The sequence below is a fragment of the Quercus robur genome, chromosome 6 (genome assembly GCF_932294415.1).
Source record: "Quercus robur chromosome 6, dhQueRobu3.1, whole genome shotgun sequence".
NCBI lineage: Eukaryota > Viridiplantae > Streptophyta > Magnoliopsida > Fagales > Fagaceae > Quercus > Quercus robur.
The window spans coordinates 12,610,943-12,634,111 of NC_065539.1; the positions used below are offsets into that span (position 1 = coordinate 12,610,943).

Consider the following 23,169-nt stretch of genomic DNA (forward strand, 5'->3'; position numbering starts at 1 on the left):
CTCCATGAGGAAGGGATCAGAAAATAGAAAGAGAACACTGTAACTATCAAAATTATACTTGTATTCAGTCTAGTTAATTTATATAAAGACTTACCTCCTCGGACAGTGAATTGATTTAGATCAGTGCTTCTTGTTCTTGTTTGCTCATCATTTAAATCCACACTAATCGGTGTTCAATTCATTATGACCTAGTTCTTTGACCCACTCTCTAGAAATTTATTGTACTAGGCTTGGGCTTGGGCTGCAAAATGTGTCCTTACAGTGTCTATTTCTTATAATAACTCTTTATCATTAAAAAAAAAAAAAAAAAAAAAAAAAAAAAAAAGAAAAGAAAAAAAAGAAAAGAGTAAGCAATATTATTAGACGGTCACATGTTATGTTTTCTCTCACGATATGCGTGGTCCAATACAAATAATGAGGTTGGGTCGGCTTGGGCACTTTTATATATGAAGATGAAAGAAAAGATAAAAAAAGACGGGGGCCATTAATATTTAATATTGTTTTCGGCTTCTCCGACCTTCGCAGTCCACAGTTTCTCTCCACTTCCCAAACACTTCGTCAATTACAAGGAACAAACCGAACCGGACACGATGGACTCAATTCTTCTTCTCCCGGAACCTCCTCTAGCCCTCGCAAACCACCGCACCCCCGCCGTATCTCTCCGTTCATTCAGCTACCAACTGCCGTGTCCGGTACCACCGCGTCCCAGGCGGACACTTGTTTCGGGGCTCCGCAGCTCTTTCTCAGTCTCCGCTAGCGGCACCTTGACGGCCAATTCGGTACCCGTACGTTGTTGTCTTCTCCGTTTATCTTTCTAAACTTGTGTGTTTATGTTTGTCAAATTTCGCACTGGCTGTTTTTGCATTAATTAACGACTCTTTGCCTTTTAGAAAGTGGATATTAATCTAAGCTAAGATCGATGTTTTTAATATAGGAAGGGGATTGGCAGTGTCTTTATCATTTGTTTTGTTTAACATTTCTATGACTCTGTGACCAAATTTTATGTTTGTTAATGTACTATAAGTTTTAGAGTTTTGAAATTTGAATTCTGGTTTAGAGCCATGGCAAAGGGTCTCTGCTTTGGTAACTTATTATTGGAATTCGAATTGGAGTATTACAGAATTCGCTCTTATTCAATAGTTTGTTAACTGTAAGAAGGTGACGATAAAACTAGTGGAAGTTGCATTGAATTCTGATTCATATTGTTTAGATGTTAAAATTTTCTTTTGGGTCACATTTGTATACACTCTGTGTACAATAGTATCACCCCTTTTGCTTTCTTAATGAAATTATGTACTTGCCTTTCCAAAAAATATTTTTTGAAACAAATGTTGACAGGATTTTGTTAGCTATTGCGCAAATTATTGATGAGACTGATCATATAGAATATATATAAATAAGTTCAGAAAATAGTTGATATATATTTTAATTAGAGACGTGGATACTAACATGCTTTATTTAGTCATGTGATCTCTCTCACAGTCTGTGTGTGTGCGCACATGTGCGTGGGGAGGTGTGGTGGTGATTTCCCCTCAGAATCATCTGAATTGTATTTGATTTTGTAAATCCATTTGCAGCCAATGATTTTCTTGCCAGGTTGGGGGTTTTGGAGTGGTATGCATCTTGTTTTGAATCCAGATTGATTTGTAGTGGACAAATGTTATTTTGTTTTCCTTTCCCTTAATTAATCGTGAAGTACTAGATCTATATATACACAAAAGATGTAACAAATACTCAATCAAGATCCATTTAAGGAGTATAATTTCCTTTCCTATCCTTCCTTGGTATACTACCTGTGTTGTGTACTAAGAAGGATTGCTTGTTGCTCTTAAGTTTTCAGCAATAAAGTTTTATTGCTTTTATATATATATATATATATATAAAAAAAAAAAGAGTATTATTTCCATATCTTATTGTTTGTCACACTGACTTCTTAACTTGCAGCCAAGAAATGGAGTATACACCGTTGGTGATTTTATGACAAGAAAGGAAGATTTGCATGTGGTAAAGCCTACAACAACTGTGGATGAAGGTAGTTGTTATACTTGGGTTTCATCTCAGACTATGTTGTATAGTTTTGAATCCCTAATGCATCAGCCTTTCTGCCAACAGCACTGGAAGCTCTTGTGGAAAACAGAATCACTGGTTTTCCTGTCATTGATGACAACTGGAAATTGGTAAGATTTGCATACGCTGCTTTGTGAGTCACTCTTTTCTTTTATTGACGTAGCAGAAATTTGTTAGTATATTTCAGTCTTTGGATATAATCAGTTTCCTGATTCGTGGATTATATATGATTTAAAGTCCAATATCAGGCTTAACAACTTCTTACTAATTTGTAATAGTTTCATACATGACCATCTCTTAATTACTGAGAACATTATCAGTTATGTACCAGGATTAGGTATTGAAATTGTTCCCAGTGGACCCCAAATCTGAGGGTCAATGGCCAGCTCATGTCTTTGAAAGTAACAATGAAATAGAGCTTGTGAACTACTGAAAATAATAGCTTAGCTTCATTGGGATTAGGGGCTTCACTTTAATTAGTTCAGCATAGTGACACAACTGCTGGCTGTACTGAAACAAATATCCAGACTACAGATTATTGTTTAAATCCTCTATTGCTTTTGTAGCTATAATCATGCATTTTCTTTTCTAGAAGTTTTCACATCTTTCCATAGCTAATTTCAGTTTCTTGACTTCTCCTTGTTGGCTTTCTCAGTGGCGGCTTTAGGAATTTTTTCTATGGTATTCATTAAGAAACTTAAATTATACAAAATTTAATAAAGAGAATATGAATATATTGACATAAAAAAATTAAAAAAAAAACACCAATACTTGAAGTTTTACAATTTCCTTCTACTAATAAAATTAAAACACAAAAACTAAGAATGTTGAGATGAGATTAATAAAATTAAAGTCTGAAATTCAAAAAAAAAAAAAATAAATAAAATTAGAGTCTGAAGTGATGATGGAGAAGATAAAAATGGAGAGAGAGAGAGAGAGAGAAGCTGTGACTGCAAAGCCCAAAAGAGCAAAGCTGGCAGCACTGCTGAGGAGAAGTCATAACCGCATTATCTCTCTTGATACCCTATTTAGGAAAAATGAAATTAGACATGATTCTTTTATGAAATGGGTTGAACGAGTAGCGAATCTGAATGATTAGGGGTTTTTATTTTGAATGAGCTTTTTGTTGAGTATTTTGTTCATTTGTTGTTGTTTAATGGGTTAAGAATTATGTTTGGGGGGCCAAGATTCTCTTTGTGAGTATTACTCTTATTTTTGTTGAACCCAATTTCTTTAGATTCTCAAGTCAGGATAGCTTAATATAAAAATAATTATGTATATACATTTTTTTCACAAGTATGATTTGTTTTGGGCAAGTCAGGGTGTTCATGAACACCCTGACTTCTATTTAACGCTGCCATTGGGTCTTTTTTGCAAATTCACATTATATAAGTGACCTGAAGAGGTTCCATTGTGTTAGTACAATATATTGTGGGAATGATTTTGCAAGGCTCTCTTTGGTTGCAGGTTGGGCTAGTTTCAGATTATGACCTCTTAGCATTGGACTCCATATCTGGTAAATTCAAAATTTCAAGCTACATCTTACCTTTTGAATGAACTCTGTACAGGCCTGAAACTGAAAATTTTGTGTGTTCACCGATTTTTATTGATTTCTTACATGATGGAAAAGTTTCCAATATTCTAATTAGGTGGCACACGAAGCGACACTAGCATGTTTCCTGAAGTTGACAGCACTTGGAAAGTATGTGAGAAACTTTATTTCTCTAAAATAAACTCTCTTTTCATGATTATCCATGTTTTTTACATTTATTTCATATTGTTTATAATTAGCATTCATAAAATCAATCTTTACATTGGGTAAAGATTAAAGGTTGATGAATATTAGCTTAGCAAAACTATTATTGTCTTTTGCATATCTTGATAGAGGCAATTAAAGACCAGGGGGTTTTGCCGTTTTGCTAAATGTTCCATTAGACAAAAGAGAATTCTCAAGAATTTGCTTTTTGTTAAATAGAATCATGAGGGCAGGAAAATTGGAAAAATAGTGGCAGAATTTAGGGGTAAAAGAAAAATTGACTTGCAGCACAGGCATTGCTAAATCAGATGACATTATCGACCTGTTGGCAGTAAGGCCCCTGACCATGCAACCAGACCAGTAGAGAGTAACAGGGAACTCTGTAGAGTTGATTCTAGGGTTGGATTAGTTGAGATTCTGTTTTGGTCTTCTTTCCATCACTTTTTTCCTTCTAGACTTCTAGAAACAGGGGGTGGGGTGTTTCATCGATGTGGATCTGACCAAATGAATTTTGTGGTTTTAACCCCAAAGTTATAAAGAGGTTTTGTGTTGAGGACTTGAGGTTCTGTTTTGGTCTTCTTTCCATCACTTTTTTCCTTCTAGACTTCTAGAAACAGGGGGTGGGGAGTTTCATTGATGTGGATCTGACCAAATGAATTTTGTGGTTTTAACCCCAAAGTTATAAAGAGGTTTTGTGTTGAGGACTTGAGGTTCTGTTTTGGTCTTCTTTCCATCACTTTTTTCCTGTAAACTTTTAGAAAAAGGGGGTGGAGTATTTCATTGATGTGGATCTGACCTGAATAAACAAAACATTTTGTAATTCAAATAGTGTCTTATATGTTACTATTTAGGTTTACTAATCAAAAAAAAATGTTGACTATTTAGGGTATCTATATGATCGCTGCTTTAATCATCTGCTACACCCACGCCTTTTCTAGCCATGTGCCACCTTATTTTTGGGTTTCCTAAAGTCTTTTGGGGGCGATTGACTTGAATAAAGTCATTCCTCCTTACTATGGCTAGTTTTTTTGTAGCACAAGTTCCATTTCAGACTGTCTTTCCCTGAAGATTCAGTGACGTTTAAAACACCCTCTCTCTCTCTCTCTCTGCAAATTGACTAAAGCTCTTTCTGTGCCTAATTTGTCTAGTCCCTCTGCTGTAGTGAGTCCTCAAGTTGCTTGATTCTGTTAGATTATTTGCAGTGCTGTCAGTCATGAGAGTGATTAAGGAAACATAATAAATAGCTTTAAAGGGCTTTGTAGTGTAGAAGGAACCTGATAAAGAAACTCTATAAGTTGAGAGCTGCATCTCATTATCAGAAGATAGGGTTGCAATGATAACATAACGTCTCAAGTCTGTGCTTTCCTGTGGTTTAGAGCAGTGTGGTGAAGCATCATGATCTAGTGACCTTGTTAAAGAAATGCATTAACACAATCAACGTACTAATAAGACCGGGAAGGCAGAATGTTTTGGTTGTGTATTATTTCTAATTGTTAGGATTACTTTGCTGTTATCCACCTTAAACTGTAGGTTCATTTGCAATGTCCACCTCAAACTACATTTTTTTTAATTGACAACCTAATTTGAGATTTGTTTGCAATGTCTATCTCATCATTCAATAGAGTCAAATTTAAACTAATATGTCAAAATTAACATATTGCTTCTCATTAATTTGTAATCAGCCAACTAGTTTGTTGATTTTAACACTGATTTTAGATGGAGTAATGGTTGCAAGTTTACCTTGAATTAAGATGTTGATTGTAGAACCATATACTAGGGTGGACAGCCTAATTGTTAACTAGCAAACAGAGAAACTTTACGGTCCTGAATGAGTTCCTTTTTGGCTTTTTCCTTCCCTCACCCCCCCCCCCCCCCCCAAAAAAAAAAAAAATTGGTTAGATTGTCCAACTGTGTAATTCTCCAATTGCATATGCTATTGCAGACTTTTAATGAGGTACAGAAATTGCTCAGTAAAACGAATGGGAAGGTGGTTGGTGATCTGATGACGCCAGCGCCAGTTGTTGTTCGTGAAACCTCTAATCTTGAGGATGCTGCTAGGTTATTTAATTCCTCTTCTTTTTCCAGTGTTCTTTCTATCCTCTTTTTCCCTCTACTACTGCTTATTCCATGAGTTCCACATGCAATCCTGAGTACCTGCAGCTAAAAGGTAACATTTCTGAATTGGCATATTTAATGTAGGATATTACTTGAGACAAAATATCGTCGACTTCCAGTTGTAGATGCTGATGGTAAGCTGGTAAGTGACTTCCCATCCATTCTCTCTCTCTCTTTTTATTGGTTTTGCTTCTTCTGGTTCTTAATTAGTTATAAATTATAACTTGAAGGTTGGGATTATCACTAGAGGAAATGTTGTTAGAGCTGCCCTTCAAATAAAACGTGCTAGTGAAAAAGCATAATATCCAGACATTGCCATGTGGATTTGAGGCGGTCCAGATTGGCAAGCAGGGAGCAATCAATTCCTGCAAGCGCTGAGAGTATAAAGAGAGAGAGGTCAGAGGATCTCAGCTTCTTTCTATGAACAATTTTGGCATATGTATGTATGAGACATCAATGTGAGTGTTCTTTGTAAAATTGAGTAGTATCCATGACCAAAGCCAGTTAGGTACCAATAATTCTCCTCAATCTCTCCATTAAGGAGAATTAGCTTAAAGATTGGTTTCATGTAACCGTTACGCAATACTATCTCCTCCATTCCAACCTTCTCCATCCAACAAAAAAAAAGGGGAAAAATGAGAAAGAAACAACAAAAGAGAGGCTATTATAATGGAATATTGTGAATCTGCTATGCTTTGAGTATAATAAAGGCGAACATCATTCTAGACCACCCATTGGTGGATGGCGTGGAATAATGCCATTAAATACTGGAGTTAATACCTGACTTTATGAAAGCTACTGTACTGGGTATTTAAACGGATAACCGATGCGCACTGGTAAGTCCTTGAAATGGAGTATTTTAGGAGTAATTATACAGTATGAGGGTTATGATTATTATCATAGAAATGATATGTCTATAATATTTTTAGGCGAAACTACAACGTTGGTCCCTTAAGTTTATCCTATGTACGCAATTAGTCTCTCAAGTTTCAAGCGAGTATAATTAGTACCTTAAGTTTTAAAATTGAGTTGTATTGGTCCTTTTACTAACTGCTGTTAGTGATGTTACTTACGTGACTAACGGAACAATGACTTGACATTACTTTTAATGATGTGGCTTTTTTTATTAATAAAAATTACAAAATAAATTTAATGTAAGAAATTTGCACACCGATAAAGGGGAACTGACAGCCATCGGCGACAGCCCAAGACTAAAATCAAAATTAAAAAACTCTATAACTTCTTTTTCCCTTAAAAAGGTCATCACCTCAAAATTCACAAACCCAAAAAACAGTAACAACAAGAAGCCCCAATTCTTTATAGATGATAGGATGAGAGAATGATTTCATGACACAGAAACAATAAGAAAGAAACAGGATCAAAGACCAAGATGGCGTGTTTAGCGGCAGGGACAGGGGTCAATGGTTGTTCTCACACAGTATGAGGAGGAAGCTCGTTGTCTTTGAGATCGGAGGCTTTGTTTTTTTCGAAGGTATCAGTGGTACGGATGGGTGAGGCTAAGGGTTTGTCGGTGAAAGCGATGGCAGTGGTGCCGAAATTCAAAGGGATGCAGAGGAGAGAGAAGCATCTGACGGAGATGACAGAGAAGAAGCCGAATGAATCGTCGGCGAAAAAGTTGCCGGAATCTGAAGAAGCTTTGATAGAGATACATAGAGAACGAGAGGGACGAAGAGAATGAGAAATTGAGGATTTGTGAGAGGCAGTGAATGCAGAGAAAGAAGAGGAGCGAGAAATCGATGGGATCGAAGCCAAGGGCGAGATGCACAGAGCAGAGGTTTCCGCCATTAGAGAGAAAAGGATAGAGATTCCTTGTAGAGAGAGAGAAATTAAAATCAATTACTACTGAATCAAAGATGAAAGAAAGTGAAAGAAGGGGAAGATTGGGAAAGATGAAAAACTGCAAATAAATTAAAATATTGGAGAAAGGAAAAAAAATTTAATGGCAAAATCAGTTACTACTGAACGCAATTCCGTGAATCAATAATTTTTTTTTCAATGTTGTCGCTTTCTCAGATTGCTAAACCAGCATTTTATTTTGCAATTTTTATTAATAAAAAAAGCCATGTCATTAAAAGTAATGCCAAGTCATGGGTTCCGTTAGCCACGTAAGTAACACAACTAATGACAGTTAATAAAAGGACTAATACAACTTAGTTTTAAAACTTAAGGGACTAATTGTGCTCGCTTGAAACTTGAGGGACCAATTGCGCATACAGGGTAAACTTAAGGGACCAACGTTGTAGTTTCGCCATATTTTTACAACAAATTTTAAGTGGCAGGTTGTTACTGGTTGTTATTGTTAGGGCAAAAAAATAATCTTAGTGTTAGTTTCAAATTTGAACCAATAACAACTAATCACTTGTGATTTGTTGTAAAAATGTTGTAGACGTAGCATCTCTCATATTATTATATATTTTATATGCGATAGAATTTCAATTTATAGTACCTATTCTATGATAATTGCTTTTTATTATCAGGTTAAGATACTAACTGGTTCTTAGTATAGATGAGATTTGAACTTCAAATCTCTAACTCAACGACAAAATATTTTACTAGTTGACTTAATTGGAACCCACTAGTATGAGAGTATAATAACGTTTTACTTTTCTTTTTTTTCTTTTTTTTTTTAAATATTTTTATTTCACATAATAGTAGATTCTATTAATTGAATTCATGGTCAGACCCATTATTAGTGCGACACATAATAGTAGATCCTATTAATTGAATCCACGGTCAGACCCATTATTAGTGTGACATTACTAAATGTCCTCAGAGTATTTTCGAGTATTGTATTGTGTTGTATTTTTTTTTTCTTTTGGAAGGTATGGTGGTTGAGTAGCTTGTAGAAGTGGTTTGATTTGGTCCTTAATTACCGTTTCTTTTTTGAACCAAAAGGAGAAAAGGGGCATAGGACATGAAGATGATGAGATTGTCCGCAGTCTTCGGCTGGGATGGTGTTTCAGCTCAACAGGCCGACCCATCTCGCCCTGAATGGGGACTAGCTTTCCCCAAGCTGTTCAAGATTCAAGAGTGAACTTTGTTTGATTTTTTGGTTTTTTTCTCCCCCACCCTTATGGGTTTGGGACGAGGTGGGTATTAGCTTCTTCAACTCGGGTATTAGCTCCTTCCAACTCAAACTCGACTCAAGTATTTTACCAATATTTTCAAAATATTTAATATATTATTTATATAATTAAAAGAAGGCTAAATAACATTCATCCTTTTAAATTTTTCAAATTTCAATTTAGTCCTTTAAGTTTTAATTTTATTCAATTTAGTCATCTCATCAATCACTGTTAAAATTGTGCTGTCAATAACCCTTAAAACGTCATTTTTGGGTCTTGTTTTAGGACACTTAATGACAATTTTCTAATGAAAGTGGACAGGAGGATAGAATTGAACAAAATTAAAACATAAAAGACTAAATTGAATAAAAGAAAAATTCAATGACTGAATTGAATGAACTTTAGACAAAATTAGAGGGTGTAATTTGTAATTAACCTTAAAAAATGTAAATGATAAATATAACTTCACTTTATGTCTTTAATTTCCTTTCAGCAAACCCTGATTACCAAAGGGTCTCCCTCCTCTCCCTATTTCTAGTCAAACGACAGTTGTTTGGCCCTCTCTATCTCTCCCCTTAGGCATGCCAAAGATAATTTTATTATCCTAAGACTTAATTCGACTGTATACACCCTTACAAAGAAGCATGAATGTGGTGTCCTAAATTCATTAAGGCATTGCCATTAATGGCTGTTCTTCCACCAAGCCACTTGAGCATTTGCTTAATATCCTCTAATATAAGAAGGCCTATATATATATTTTTTTTGAGAATGATAAGAAGGCCTATATTTAGTCCTATGGTAGAATACAAAAATTAATACAATACTTTAAAATGTAAAACAAAATATATCTTATACCTATTTTGTTAAATTGGTTATTGTCTAGGAATAAATCCATAAAACTCTCACTTTTTTTTTTTTTTTTTTTTTTTTTTTTGTCTTGTATTTTGTAGGGGTATTGGGCCTAGGAGCTCATTATCTATGTATATATTGGGTCTGGGTCCAATTCGAGGACATGAAGTCGTCCGATGAGGAGTAAACATTGCCAGGAGAGTCCGTGTTAGTAAATGAAGAAGTTAGTTTTGGTTATAAGGGCCCAGGAGGGTGGGCCCAGGATGAATGTCTCCTCGGCAAACCAAAGCTGAGGGCCGAAGGGGTAGTCTGCTGTTCCAGGAAATTTTGTTGATACGGATAAGCATTACAGAAATATAGGATAGGGGGGAGTCTTAAAATATCTAAGGAGAAAGCTACTACCATCGCATTGAATGCTCTGCAGCTAACCCTTTAGCCGCATTAATGTGGAAGTGATACCTAAACAGTGGTTTTCAGCTCTACAACTACTACACAAAGATTTCAGGAAGGTGCTGATGGGACAAGTATCAACACCAACCATCTAGCCTGCACGTGGAGGGTAAAGATGAAAAGGGAAAGAGAGTATAAAAGAAGAAGGAGGCAATGAGAGAGGGAGATCGAGAAACTAAGAGAAAAACACTGTAGCAATCAAGAACTGAATTCGTAATCAAACTTGAGAGATATATACATATGAGCTAATCTCCTTGGACTTTGCCGATGACGATTTTCTTTAGTTCAAATCAATCTATCTTTCTTTTCTTGTCATCTGAATCCATTTTACTTGTTGTCCAACTCATTAAAGTCTAGTTTTCCAACCTATTCTCTATAAATTCATTGTATTAGGTTTTTTGGGCCTAAGTTTATCCATCACTTGAGCTAGAGACCCAAATTGTGACCTTACATATTTAATTGAGAGAAAAATCAAATAAATATTCAACGTTTTATTAAACATGAAAATTTTCTTATATTATTTTAAATTTATTTTCAAAATTGAGATGTATTAAGAGAAAGTTAATCAATAAAAGAAAATACTTCAATTAATGTACTAAAATTTATATATATATATATTTAAAAAAAAAAAAAGATTAAAAGTGTTGTTGAAAAGATTAAAATCAAGTGCAATACCTTACATGATGTAATAGCTATCATGGGTTGAAATTGAGAGTTGAAAAAAACAACTTTCAATTTCAATCATTGAATAAAAAATATGATTAAAAAAAAGTTTAAAAAAAAAGTAAAAATGATAAAAATATGTATTCGTGGGGACAGATGAATTGCACTGGCTGCAATACCAATCCAAATCCTTGTTCAAATATCCATTACAGACAAAAATGGGAGAAGAGAATTGGGAGCCAGATACTCCCCACAAACAAACCGGACACAATGGGCAACTGTCTAAGATAGAAGTATGTTTTATTGTTTTTTTGCTAAACCCAAACTCTCTATAATACTAATAAGTTATTAAGACGGTTTATAGCTTATTACAGGTATCGAACCCTCCCCAATAGTATTTGGATCATGACTTTCGTTTCAACAAAACTATTAAAATATCTCCGAAGTCCATACCATTTCACAGTTTCCAATGATGACATCAAAAAATGTATAATAATATATATGCCATGTCTAAAAAGCAGTTTAATCACCCGCTAATTGTGGACTAAAACCTTTGTCTTGTACTAGAAAACGCATAGAAATCGTCAACTATACATGGATAACAGCTAAAGCATAAGTCAAAAACTTTCCATCAGATCTGGGTGTAACCTCCTAAGTACTAGCTAGCTTTGCTAATTTTTTCTTTGTTTAGAGAGAAAGAGAGAAAGAGATACTTTGGGGGTGATTTGACCCACACGAGTTTTGCAAAAATTCTCAGGTACGAAAGAAAAGAGTGAAGACAACACCGACCAAGCTGTGCATCCATCGTCATCATCATCACAACCACACCACCCCCACAAGCCCCCCCAGCTATTTCTTTCTCTTTCTCTCTCTCAGAGCCGCAGGTGCCCCACAGCTCATAATCAGCGATAGTGCAAAACCAGAAATTACCTAACTCATAAAATCTTATCACTTTAGTAGTTATATGAAACTTTAGTGGTTAGCATAGCATGGCTCTTTGCGCCCAACTGCTGTGTGATGTATGTAGGCCACCGCTGTTCCCATTCTCCACTTGTTCTTTCTCTCTCTCCACTCCTCTCTCTTTCTATCCTCTTCCATAATTAAACCAACCTTCTGTCTCAATTCAACCTCAATTTTCCCTTGCTAATTGCTTTTCACACGGCATCCAAATAGCAAAAGAAAAATGAAAATTCCAACACCGAGAAATTAAACAAACATACAAACAATAGATACCTCAAAACTGTATAATTTAACTGATAATTCCTGATATCTCGCTTAAGAAGTTAAACAAAATGGCTGATATTTCTAATAAAGACGCGTTTAACAGTTTAGGTCAAATTCCGAGGCATCAAATTAAAAGAAAAGAAAAGAAAAAAAAAAACTAAACAGTAATTAAAAAAAAAAAAAAACCCCAAATCTACTGATAACTAGCTAATATAACATTTATAATTTTTACAATGCCAAAATTTCTTTGGTTAAATTGAAAAGAAAAAAAAAGCTAAAAAGAAAAAAACTAAAACTGAAGGTAAAGTACACAAAAAACAGGACAGAGAGAGAGAGCCGCATCATTTCAGCCGTCAGTGACATACCTCCCTAGCGCATGTTAGCGACAACCACCTTCAAATTCACGTACGAAGTACTGTACTAGAAAGAAACATAGGAAAAAAAAAAAAAAAAAACCCCCAAAAGCTAAGATATTTTTATTTTCAATCTAGTTCCTCTCCCACTCCCCATCTGAATTCTCCGGGTCAGGTACCTTATTCAAGTCCACGAACCCACCACATGTAGTCTTGAACTCCGTCTTAGCTGTCGAAGGACGATGTTGTTGTTGCTGATGTTGGTGTTGGTGTTGGTGATGAGGATGAGGATGATGTAAAGCGGTTTCAACAGCATCGACTTGTGCGCCGACTTCGGTGGCTTTCTTTCTAATCGAAGCGGCGGACATGTCTTCGGCGCCGCCGCAGCCGGCTTCACCGGCTAAGAGCTCAGGGAAATTGAGGCGGGCCGATGGGCCTCTGAGATAGAACACCGCCGTGTCGTAAGCTCGAGCCGCCGCCACGGGGGAAGAGTAAGAGCCGAGCCAAATCCTCGAACGCTTATTGGGTTCTCTAATCTCAGCCACCCACTTCCCCCACTTCCTCATCCTTATCCCCTTGTACGGTCGCTCTCTCTCGCTCTCAAACCCTCTCTTCCTGTTCGCCTCTCTCTCTCCTCCACCTCTCTCCATCTCTCTCTCTCTAGAACTCTCTGTGAATTATAGAATTACCGACTCTGACTGCTGTGACTGTGAGACTGAAGGACTGGGTGAAGCTTCATGAAAATACAGGAACGATGAGTTGGAGAAGCAAGGGCTTTTTTTTTTTTAGAGAGAGAGGGAGGCTTTTGTTTCGTCCATGCTACTTGGCCACTAAACCTGTAATCTGGGTAAGACTCCACGTTGTTTTTATCTTTCTTTTTATTTTCTTTCTTTTTATTTTCTTTTCAACTTTTTCTAAATTCAAATAGTTAAAACTTAAAACTAAAAAACAAATTCACCGACAAAATCTCTGTGATTTTTTTTTAAGGCTTATGTTTCCCTATTTGTCATGACGTAAATCTAAGCTAGGCCGTGATAAATTAATGGACAATATGAAATGTGAGGTGGGCTTTTTTGTTTGGGCTAGCTCTTGACAAATGTCTTAGAAAGGAATTTGGTTCGATTTCTATATCAAGTCAAAGTTATGTATAAAATTATTGCATTTCTGACATGGGTGTGAGTTTTTTTTTTTTTTGGCCACCGTTTGCCCATAAAAGCAATTGGTTTAGATTTTTTAAAATTTTTTTTTATATATTTATTTATAGCAAAAGTAACAATATTATATTAATCATTATATGATAATAATAATTTTTTTTTGATAAGAATATTATTTTCTAGGTGGCATCATTGGTGGTGTGATGTGTATTGTCTTTTGTGGGCAAGTGAAGTGGAATTCAGAGGTTGAGGAAAAGGAGTAGTAATAATATTATCTTGTTTTATTATTATTAAATTTTGAGGCTTTTATAAGTGTTTATATAAAATTATTATTATAATATTTTCGGAGCAAGCAAAGGGGTAGGTCGGTGGTCGGTGGATAGATACCGTTAGGAATTGACTTTCCCCCCACGCAATAACGATATGATGGATTACCATTTTTGTCCCTATGAAACTTTGTGTTCTTGTAATCAATTAAGGGAGAGATTTGACATTTCGCTTTTTTTGTGGGCCACTTTATCCGCTTGGGTGCCTGCTTATCATTTTTAAGAGACGGCAATGTTATTTAGAGAATTGGTAAAATAATATTTTCACACTAAATTATAAGTAGTAAATTATTATTATTTTTAATTTAAATTATTTTTTTTCACTAATAATAATTTGTCACTTAAAATTTTTTATAAAAATATTATGAAATATTATGCATATAATATTTCTCAATTATTTATTCTTACGAAATTTTTTTTGAAACTCTTAAATAAATTTTTTATTTTTGATACATTTCTTTTGGCTTCGAAGAGAGGTTAAAGATTATTGCCATGTCTCTTCACCTAATGGTAAGTTCATAACTTATTATCATTGTGGAAAATAATAGGATTAATTATTTTCGGTGCTCTCACGTCTTTTGTTCAATGAAGCAATCTATCCATCTATGTTCTTAATAATAAGAAAATTTATTAATGACAAATGAGGGGTTTCTCAAGCTTAGGTCAAATCCCATTACATAATCTACTACTACCAATCGATGAATCAAAGCAAAATAATTGGACAAAACTGTAATTCTTTTTAATCCTCCACCACTTCTAGTTCTTTTTTCTTTTTCTTTTTATATAAAATAAATGGTTTCATGACATATTTTTAATTTTTTATTGTAAAGAAATATCTTAGGATGAACCTAACCAATCCATAGATTCCACAAATAACTTGTGTTAGCTACGGGATAAAGGAAAGGAAATGCATGGATCAAAAAAAAAAAAAAAAAAAAAAAAAAAAAACCTCACATTTATGATGATTTATCTTTAATCTCTGTCTAGTTAGGAGCACGGCATAATTTTGAGACCCAACACTGTCATAATTATATATATTGATTATGATTTATGAGTTACTATAACCTTTTTTTTTGGGGGGGGGGGGGGGGGGGTGGGGGAGAGAGAGAGAGAGAGAGAGAAAATGAGTTACTATAGCCTGATTTCTATTTATAGGGTCTCATGGCTTCTTGGAAATCAAACAAATTTTGGTTCATTTGGCTAAAATATAGGAGTACTGGATTAATCATCATAACAAATTGGGCCAACACTGTCATAATTATATTGATTATGAGTTACTATAACCTATCATTTCTATTTATAGGGTCTAATGGCTTCTTGGAAATCTAACAATTTTTGGTTCATTTGGCTAAAATGTAGTAGTGGATTAATCATCACAAAAAATTGACCTAGGGCAGAATCCACGTGTTATTTTCAGCTTTAAAAAAAAATTATAGAAAAAGAAGAATCCTTATGGGACATGAAAAAAATTCATAACTTCTCAAATTATCTCAAATTAGCCTATCACCATATATATGGGCCATTAAAAAAAATTTAAAATTACATATTGTGGTGAGTCATGTATGAGTTTTTCTTTTTTCTTTTTCTTTTTTTATAATTTTTTTTTATGAGAGGATAGTCATGTGTGAGTTAATAAGGTGATTTGGGAAATTATGAATTTGTTGTATCCCTAACTTAATTGAAAAAGCATCCACTTGCTATAAAACGAAATAAGTTTTTTTCCCTTTGTTTTTACTAAGAAACAAAATAAAATTTGAATGCTCCAGATAGCATGTGTTTATAGCAAATAACTAGTCTGTAAGTTTAATACAATACGATTTTTCTTCTTTTTGTTTAAATATAAAATATAAAATTTGATAATTATAGTAGCTCTTAATATATATTTTATTATGACAATATTGTTATAGAAGTATGGAACTATATATTCTATTGTTAGACATTTGTTATAATTGTGGTTGTATAGGAAACTATATACTTAATTAAAGAAAACATGATGCACCAAGATTCATATGAAGGGTTAAAATATAGAGTAGGATTTTAATTCAATTAAAAATATATATATTCTAATAATGACATGTAAAATTGTGAAGTCGCCTACAATTATATGGAGCTAACCAAAATTTAAATAATTTCAAATATCTATCTATCTATCTATCTATCTATCTATCTATCTATCTATCTATCTATCTATATATATATATATATATATATATAGATTATAGATTATAGATAATAGATATATGGAGAATTTGATGCCAGAATTAGATATTGATGTATGACAATGAGTAGCATACAGACCTAAGAGCATTCCCATCTTGCTCTATTTTGTGTTCTTATCTATTTTACATGTTACCATGGTATTTAATGCTAAAAAGAAAAGAAAAAAAAAAACACACATAAATTTGGTGTTTTATCACTGTTGAGAATTTTGCATTTTACTACAGTAACATGATTAACATCTAAAAATAAAGGTCTATTGTAGCCAGGGGCGGAGCTAAGATTTTTTGTTTCAAGGGGCCAAATTTTGTTACTAATCTAGTAGTCACAAGTCAAGATAAACCATCACACACGTGTTGTACATTACACCAACCAAGGCATGGGGGAATGTATATGTGGTTGGATCTAGACCCTACACGTGAAGTGGCTATGAGCAAAGGAAGATGAAGCATTGGCTACAAAATCCTATCCTTGGTTCGTGCCAAAGGCGTGACTACCATAGGAAGGAAGTAAGATATGCACCTGACATGGTACTCAAGCACTCACAAAAAGGAAGATAGTGACTTTCTAAGGTTAGCAGTTATGAAAACACCCCCTATTGATTAAATGCATGTTGGACCGCTTTAGAGACACGTGTATTATTTACAGTACTCTTGATGTCCCTCTCATTGTCCAAGAGTTGTTTCCCAAGTAATGGCAAAGTCACCTAACCACAGGCCACAGTGCCACGTTAGTGCATTCTCTCTCCTTCAGTCACTAGATAATACCACAATCGTGAAAATGTCCAAAATAAGAAAATGATGACTTGACACCTGTCTTTGTACTTAGCCATATTCCTAAGATTATAAGAGGAACATGCAGCTAGATTTTTAGGATAAGAACCCAAGTAGATCTTTTGAGAAGAGAGTAGAAAGTTAATAAGATAGGAAGATAGAAAATAAGGTCTCTCTTTTAAGGAAGAATACCCTTATTGTACAAGAATTACCTCTTCTTTTCAAACCATGGTTTTTCATCAATTTCTTAGGGTTTTCCACATATATCTTGTGTCCTTTTTATTCTTGCTATCACTTTCTTCTTCTCAAGCCTTTGTGATGTCAAACCTTGTACCTTTGTCACTCATAAGTTTTTTCATGTAAATGTACTATTAAATAACTTATTTTATTCCATATATAAACTCAAATCTAACTTGCACGTACACATGCGTAAACGCACATACGCATATAAACATTAATATTTTGATACTAGAGTAGGTCATAATTTATATATATTATATATAAAGTTATCAACTTTCACACACACACACACATATATATATTTGCAAGATAATTTTTTAAATGAACTTATCATATTTCAAACTCCAATGAGTACACAAAAATTATTTAGTTTGATATCAAACATGTATAAAAAATGAATTTGATAAAATAAAAACTACCTTGTCTATATAACTACTAAACTGATTGACAAATTCTGTTGGTTGTAAAGAACATCATTAGACTAACTCGAATATTTGGAAGGACCAATTTCAATTTTTGTAGCTAAGTATTTAAGTTTTTTAATACTTATACATAATATAAAAGAATTTTTTAAAATTTTGAGGTCTCACAAGCCTAGCTATAGCTCCATTGACCATTGTTGCATTATTTATATATTAAATACAATTATTTTAATCCAACAAAAAGAATATAGGATAATTCTTTGGCAATGCAATTTTTTTTTAAAATTTTTTAATACTTATACATAATATAAAATAATTTTTTAAAATTTTGAGGTCTCACAAGCCTAGCTATAGCTCCATTGACCATTGTAGCATTATTTATATATTAAATACAATTATTTTAATCCAACAAAAAGAATATAGGATAATTCTTTGGCAATGCAATTTTTTTTAAAATTTTTTTAATACTTATACATAATATAAAAGAATTTTTTAAAATTTTGAGGTCTCACAAGCCTAGCTATAGCTCCATTGACCATTGTAGCATTATTTATATATTAAATACAATTATTTTAATCCAACAAAAAGAATATAGAATAATTCTTTGGCAATGCAATTTTTTTTTTAAATTTAAATTTTGGCATGTACGAATGTGAATGCTCGGCTATGGAAAGTTGGGAGCAAAAGAAAGAAATGCCTTTGTGATTTGCTATGGGACGTATCGTTCTTCTTCATTAAATGCATGCACATATTTCTGTGGACACTTCCGGTCGTATCTGTAGACGAGAAGCACCAGAACCACATAAAATTAAACTGAAAAACATAGTGCTATTCACCTTGTCTGATGCATGTACGGGAAAAAGAAGACAATTAAAGAGGGAAGAAAAGTAAGAATATGCTTAATTAAGAAAAGCAAGTCAAAATATTTGACAATGAGTTCTGATTATCTGTTTGTTCAAAGGGTAATAAATGGTAAGGAATGGGGCAATTTCTTCCACGCCTACTCATCACTTTATTTTATGATTTTTATTTTTTATTTTTTGGGTTAACTTGATGGCCAAACTAGTTACAAGTCAATATAAATGGAGAAATGGCCATTTTCAAAATCAAATCAAATTTGGTGGACAAAAAATAAAACACCTCAAACTTGTGGTTGTTACCCATCCATGTAGGGCGGGGTTGGATCATTTAGAGCACTGGCAATGAGGATTTAAAAAAACACCTATTTTACATCCTCAAAAATTACTTTATCTATTGTTGGAGCATTTTAATATTAAATAATTAAAATGAATAAATGTTACAACATAAATATAAAGATATGAGAGTGAATATGGAAGATGAGGAATTAGTGAAAATGTTTAATCCTACGTTGAAAAAGAGAAACTATTTTATTCTTTTTAATTATGGTGATTAATGGGCTAATATAAATTGTCTCAGATATTGGGCTAGATACGTGCGTAAGGGGGAGGTTAAGGGTGGAGGTTAAGGGTGGAGGTTTTCTTTGTGTTATTTCCATTATCATTGTGTTTGCACCAACATCTATTTTACCAACTTATCCAACAATACACCCAACATCACAATTTTTATTTTTACATACAACCCAATAACATGATATAAACTACCTAATAAAAAAAATAAAAAGTAAGAAGGGAGAGAGAGTGTGAGAGGAAGAAAGAGTGTGTGAGAGATTAAAAAAGTAGTTTTTTCTTTACAACCTCATGAATAGTAAGGTTGCAAATATTCAACCTTAGAGCAACTACATCAGTCCATCTATAGTCTTCTAAAATAGAAAAAAAAAAAAATACAAATTTTACACATTTGAGAAAAAAACACCCACATCAATGGGTGTAAAAATGTGTAAAGATGTGTAAATATTTCCATGAGCTACAGTAACTGTGTATATTTATACGGTTACTGTAGCTCGTATATCTATTATTTTATTAATATTTTACTTTTAGTTTTACTTTTCTCTCTCCTCTTAGCAAACCGAGTCTCTCTCTATCATTTTCTCTGTTCTCTCTTGCTTCTCTTCTCCCTCATCGGTGACCAAGGCCTGGGAGAGCTTGGGCTTATTTGGATTTTTTGGTGGTGGTAAGGAGGTCTGGGCTGCCCTGCTTTTGCACCTTTGGTGAGACCCATTAGGCTCCACGGGCTCCTCGGCCATTCAAGCCGATTTGTGAGACAGGTCTTGGATTTTCGGTGCGAAGAAGGCGAAAGAAGTAAGAGTTCATGAATAGGAAGAGAGTTGGAGTTTCTTAGAGACAGAGAGGATGGAGATGGGGTCTTCTTGGTTGGTGGTGGTAAGGAGGTTGCTGAGTAAGGTTTTGGTGGGTTTTGGAAGTTTCATTGAGATTCATTGATGGCTGTATTTGCAAAGGTAGAGGAACAATGGTGGCTGATTGATTTTCTGTTGGGGTTGATCGGTGGTAGGATGGTTGATCGGTGGGGTTGATCTGTTGGGCTCAGTGCTCAGGCCAGAGCACTAATTAGTGGGTTTTGGGAATAAATGAACAGTGTTAAAGAAATGAATATTTTATTGAATAAATATGTAGAATAGATAAACTGATGTGGGTGTTTTGTAAAAGTAGGTGTGTAAAATAGAAAAATTAGGTTTTTTCTTGCAAAATAGAAGGAAATTTTGCACTAACTGATGTGAATGCTCTAATTGTAGCTAGAATGGATATTTTTTGGATTTACATACCCAGATGGAGCTTGCTTTTAAGAGTCTAGTTGCTAGAATAGCAACTGTTGGGGGGGGGGGGGGGGTGTGGTTTACACCCCCAATGCTAGTGCTCTTAGCTAATAGGATCAGGGGACTTTGGGTCTCAACAATACTAACACAAGGTAAATCCCACCATGCCAGTTTAATAATACTAACTTAGAAACTCATACATAGATTCTATCACTTTAATGTGCCACTTGGTGACAAGTCTAAGTAGGCTTGGCAAAACACCTCAAACTTGAGGAACCAAAATAAAAACAAATAAAAATTAGTATAATTTAGTCTATAAATTATGAAAAAAAAAAAATTGTGATGAAATTGATGTCACTAAAATTTGTTATGGAAAGTCGCCTTAGCTGTACCTAATATACTAAATCAATCAAGCAAGGACATAATAATGGCTGAAATTGACAATTTTTTCTCTTTATCGTCCATATAGTTAACTAGAATTAACTTCGCCAGATGCCAGATGATCATGTCCTTTGATAATCCTAGTGACTATCAAAGGATTAAAAAATTAAAAAGAGTTTCAATTTTTTTCTTTTTCTTTTTTGGCTTTCCACTAGACGCATTGGCCTCTCAAATCTCAATCGATACAATCTATGACCTCAAAATTATCCCCTATCAAGATTCTATTCATATCTGAGTTAGTACATCTTTTATATATTCAGATTCAACATGAAATGGGCAATGAAAGAATTAAATAAAGAAAAAAAAACATAAAAGCACGTGCAACAAAGGACAAGTTTCGCGACACACGTTTAAGGTCCGGTGGAATAAGTAAATCAATTGTTTTATGAATCACATTTTGTGCCATGATGAAGCATGCAATGGTTGTTTAATTACGACGTGAACAATGTACTATGGGAGAAGCCGCTATAGCTAGACCAAAATGAAGAAAACCTTTTTTAAGTTTTAAAAGCATTTTGACTTGTGCACAATTTGCATAGTTGCAAAAAAGGATAAGATCAACAATGATCAACATTGAACCTAATGATGAGACCACATGTCAATTAATTGATTATTAATGGAAAGAGTCGTGTGAGAGTACTGACGAGAAAGAAGTCATTGAATTGTGTGGAAATCTTGGGATCGAGGCCTTTAGACATTGTTTTCAGGATGACCAGAGAGACACAGAGAGATAAACATGGCCGGCCAATGAAGGAGTTTAAAGTCAAATTTAGGTGAATACATAGACTTTAATTGTAGTCAACTCCTTGTCATATTGAAGTTAACTCTTAAAATTGTTCATATACATTGAATCCATGTTTTACAATAAGGTAGTAAAGCTAATACATATTCCAGGAACTTTCGTGATTAACACATATATAGGGTATAGCTATAAAGATTTTAAGAGACTTGACTTTTTTTTTCTTTGTTTCTGTTATTTGTTGGTGGACTCGTGTTCCCTCATAAATAGAAAAAAAAAAAAAAAAACAGTATTTTGTAGTTTAACACACAACACAAGTCACATCAAACATACGCAACTACTCTCCAAAAAAACCAACACACGCTATTATTGGACCATGCGATGCATATAGTAATTTTCTATTCGTTTAAATTCACATATGTCATTTAGCAATGAAGCAAATTTGCCCAGTGTAGTAACATGCGGCTCCAATCATCTTTTTTATTATATAATATATATATATATATATAGAAGTTTTACTGATGTATGTTCTAAGGCATATATTAATATAAACCATTTTAAAAAAATAATGAAAAAATGTGACTTTTTTTTTAATTATTTCAAATTTTCATAAAATTTTTTATAAAATGAATGATTAATATAATCGAAGTTTTAATATATATATATATATATATATTACAGGTCTACGTATTAGGTATTGAAAAGGAGGTATCTTATGAATCTGTTGCACGTTGCATCCCAACTAATATATTATTTATTTATATAATTAGGCTTTGCCTGTACCACTATTTTCACAACCTCGAGTGGTGACCTTTGATAAATCATATTTTAGGCCCCCCACTCATTTCATACATATAATTTCCTATTTCCCAAGGCTTTTGGTAAGGTGTGAGAAAATGATGAAGCCTTTAAATTTTTAAAAGACATAATGAGATCGATTACACATTTACACGTGAAAGTGATAGATGGTGGGATAAAAAATGTTAAGAGGTAACATTATTTTTACTTACTGATTGAAGAATAAATAAAAACCAATTTTCTCCACATTACCTTACTGTACAAGCATTTCCCTTCCTATTGAGCAAATTCCATCCATTACATATTGAAATGTTGAAAAAAGAAGAAGAAGGCAAAACGCTTGCTCCCATTGTATAATTAGGTAAGCAATTGGATAGCAAATGCGTCTAGCATTTGTGTCCAAACTTGGGTCCTGTACACTGGTCACTAGACTTACAAACCTCTTTTCCAACAAAATTTTCATTAAAAATAAGTTTCGTGGCATTATTTACACATTTAAAAATTATTTTGTTATAGTATTTTCAATTTTCAGTTTTCAACAATAAGCAATATCCAAACAGACTCTAGATCGGGGAAAAAAAGAGGAATTATTTCTATAACCCTTGCAAATATAACTTATATAGTTATAAGCCTGAATTTGGACTGTATTTCTCAGTTAATCTTGACCCGGCAAATGAATTATTTATAGCAGAAATAAGACGTTCTGGCTTTCTTTTCATTCCTTATTTTTATTGCTATCCTCCATTAATTCTGTTGTATCGTTTGCAACACGCACAAACAAGGAAGCATCACACAAAGGGAATC

General features: G+C 33.8%; 2 protein-coding genes and 1 long non-coding RNA gene across 3 annotated transcripts; 2 read left to right on the forward strand and 1 right to left on the reverse strand.

The window, feature by feature from the left end:
- Positions 1-453: 453 nt before the first annotated feature.
- Positions 454-6,668, forward strand: LOC126732802 (CBS domain-containing protein CBSX1, chloroplastic). The gene is made up of 8 exons (XM_050435832.1): positions 454-785; positions 1,945-2,032; positions 2,113-2,177; positions 3,535-3,583; positions 3,717-3,769; positions 5,766-5,881; positions 6,023-6,080; positions 6,169-6,668. The coding sequence occupies exons 1-8, from the start codon at positions 591-593 to the stop codon at positions 6,238-6,240; spliced, it is 696 nt and encodes a 231-aa protein (XP_050291789.1). The 5' UTR covers positions 454-590; the 3' UTR covers positions 6,241-6,668.
- LOC126732805 (uncharacterized) lies at positions 3,780-5,695 on the forward strand. Its single transcript, XR_007659566.1, has 2 exons — positions 3,780-4,364; positions 4,513-5,695. It is a non-coding gene; the product is annotated as an uncharacterized LOC126732805 (long non-coding RNA).
- Positions 6,669-12,404: 5,736 nt separating the features above from the next.
- On the reverse strand, positions 12,405-13,429 carry LOC126732803 (ethylene-responsive transcription factor ERF011-like). Its single transcript, XM_050435833.1, has one exon. The coding sequence runs from the start codon at positions 13,211-13,213 to the stop codon at positions 12,698-12,700; it is 516 nt and encodes a 171-aa protein (XP_050291790.1). The 5' UTR covers positions 13,214-13,429; the 3' UTR covers positions 12,405-12,697.
- Between the last annotated feature and the right edge of the window lie 9,740 nt (positions 13,430-23,169).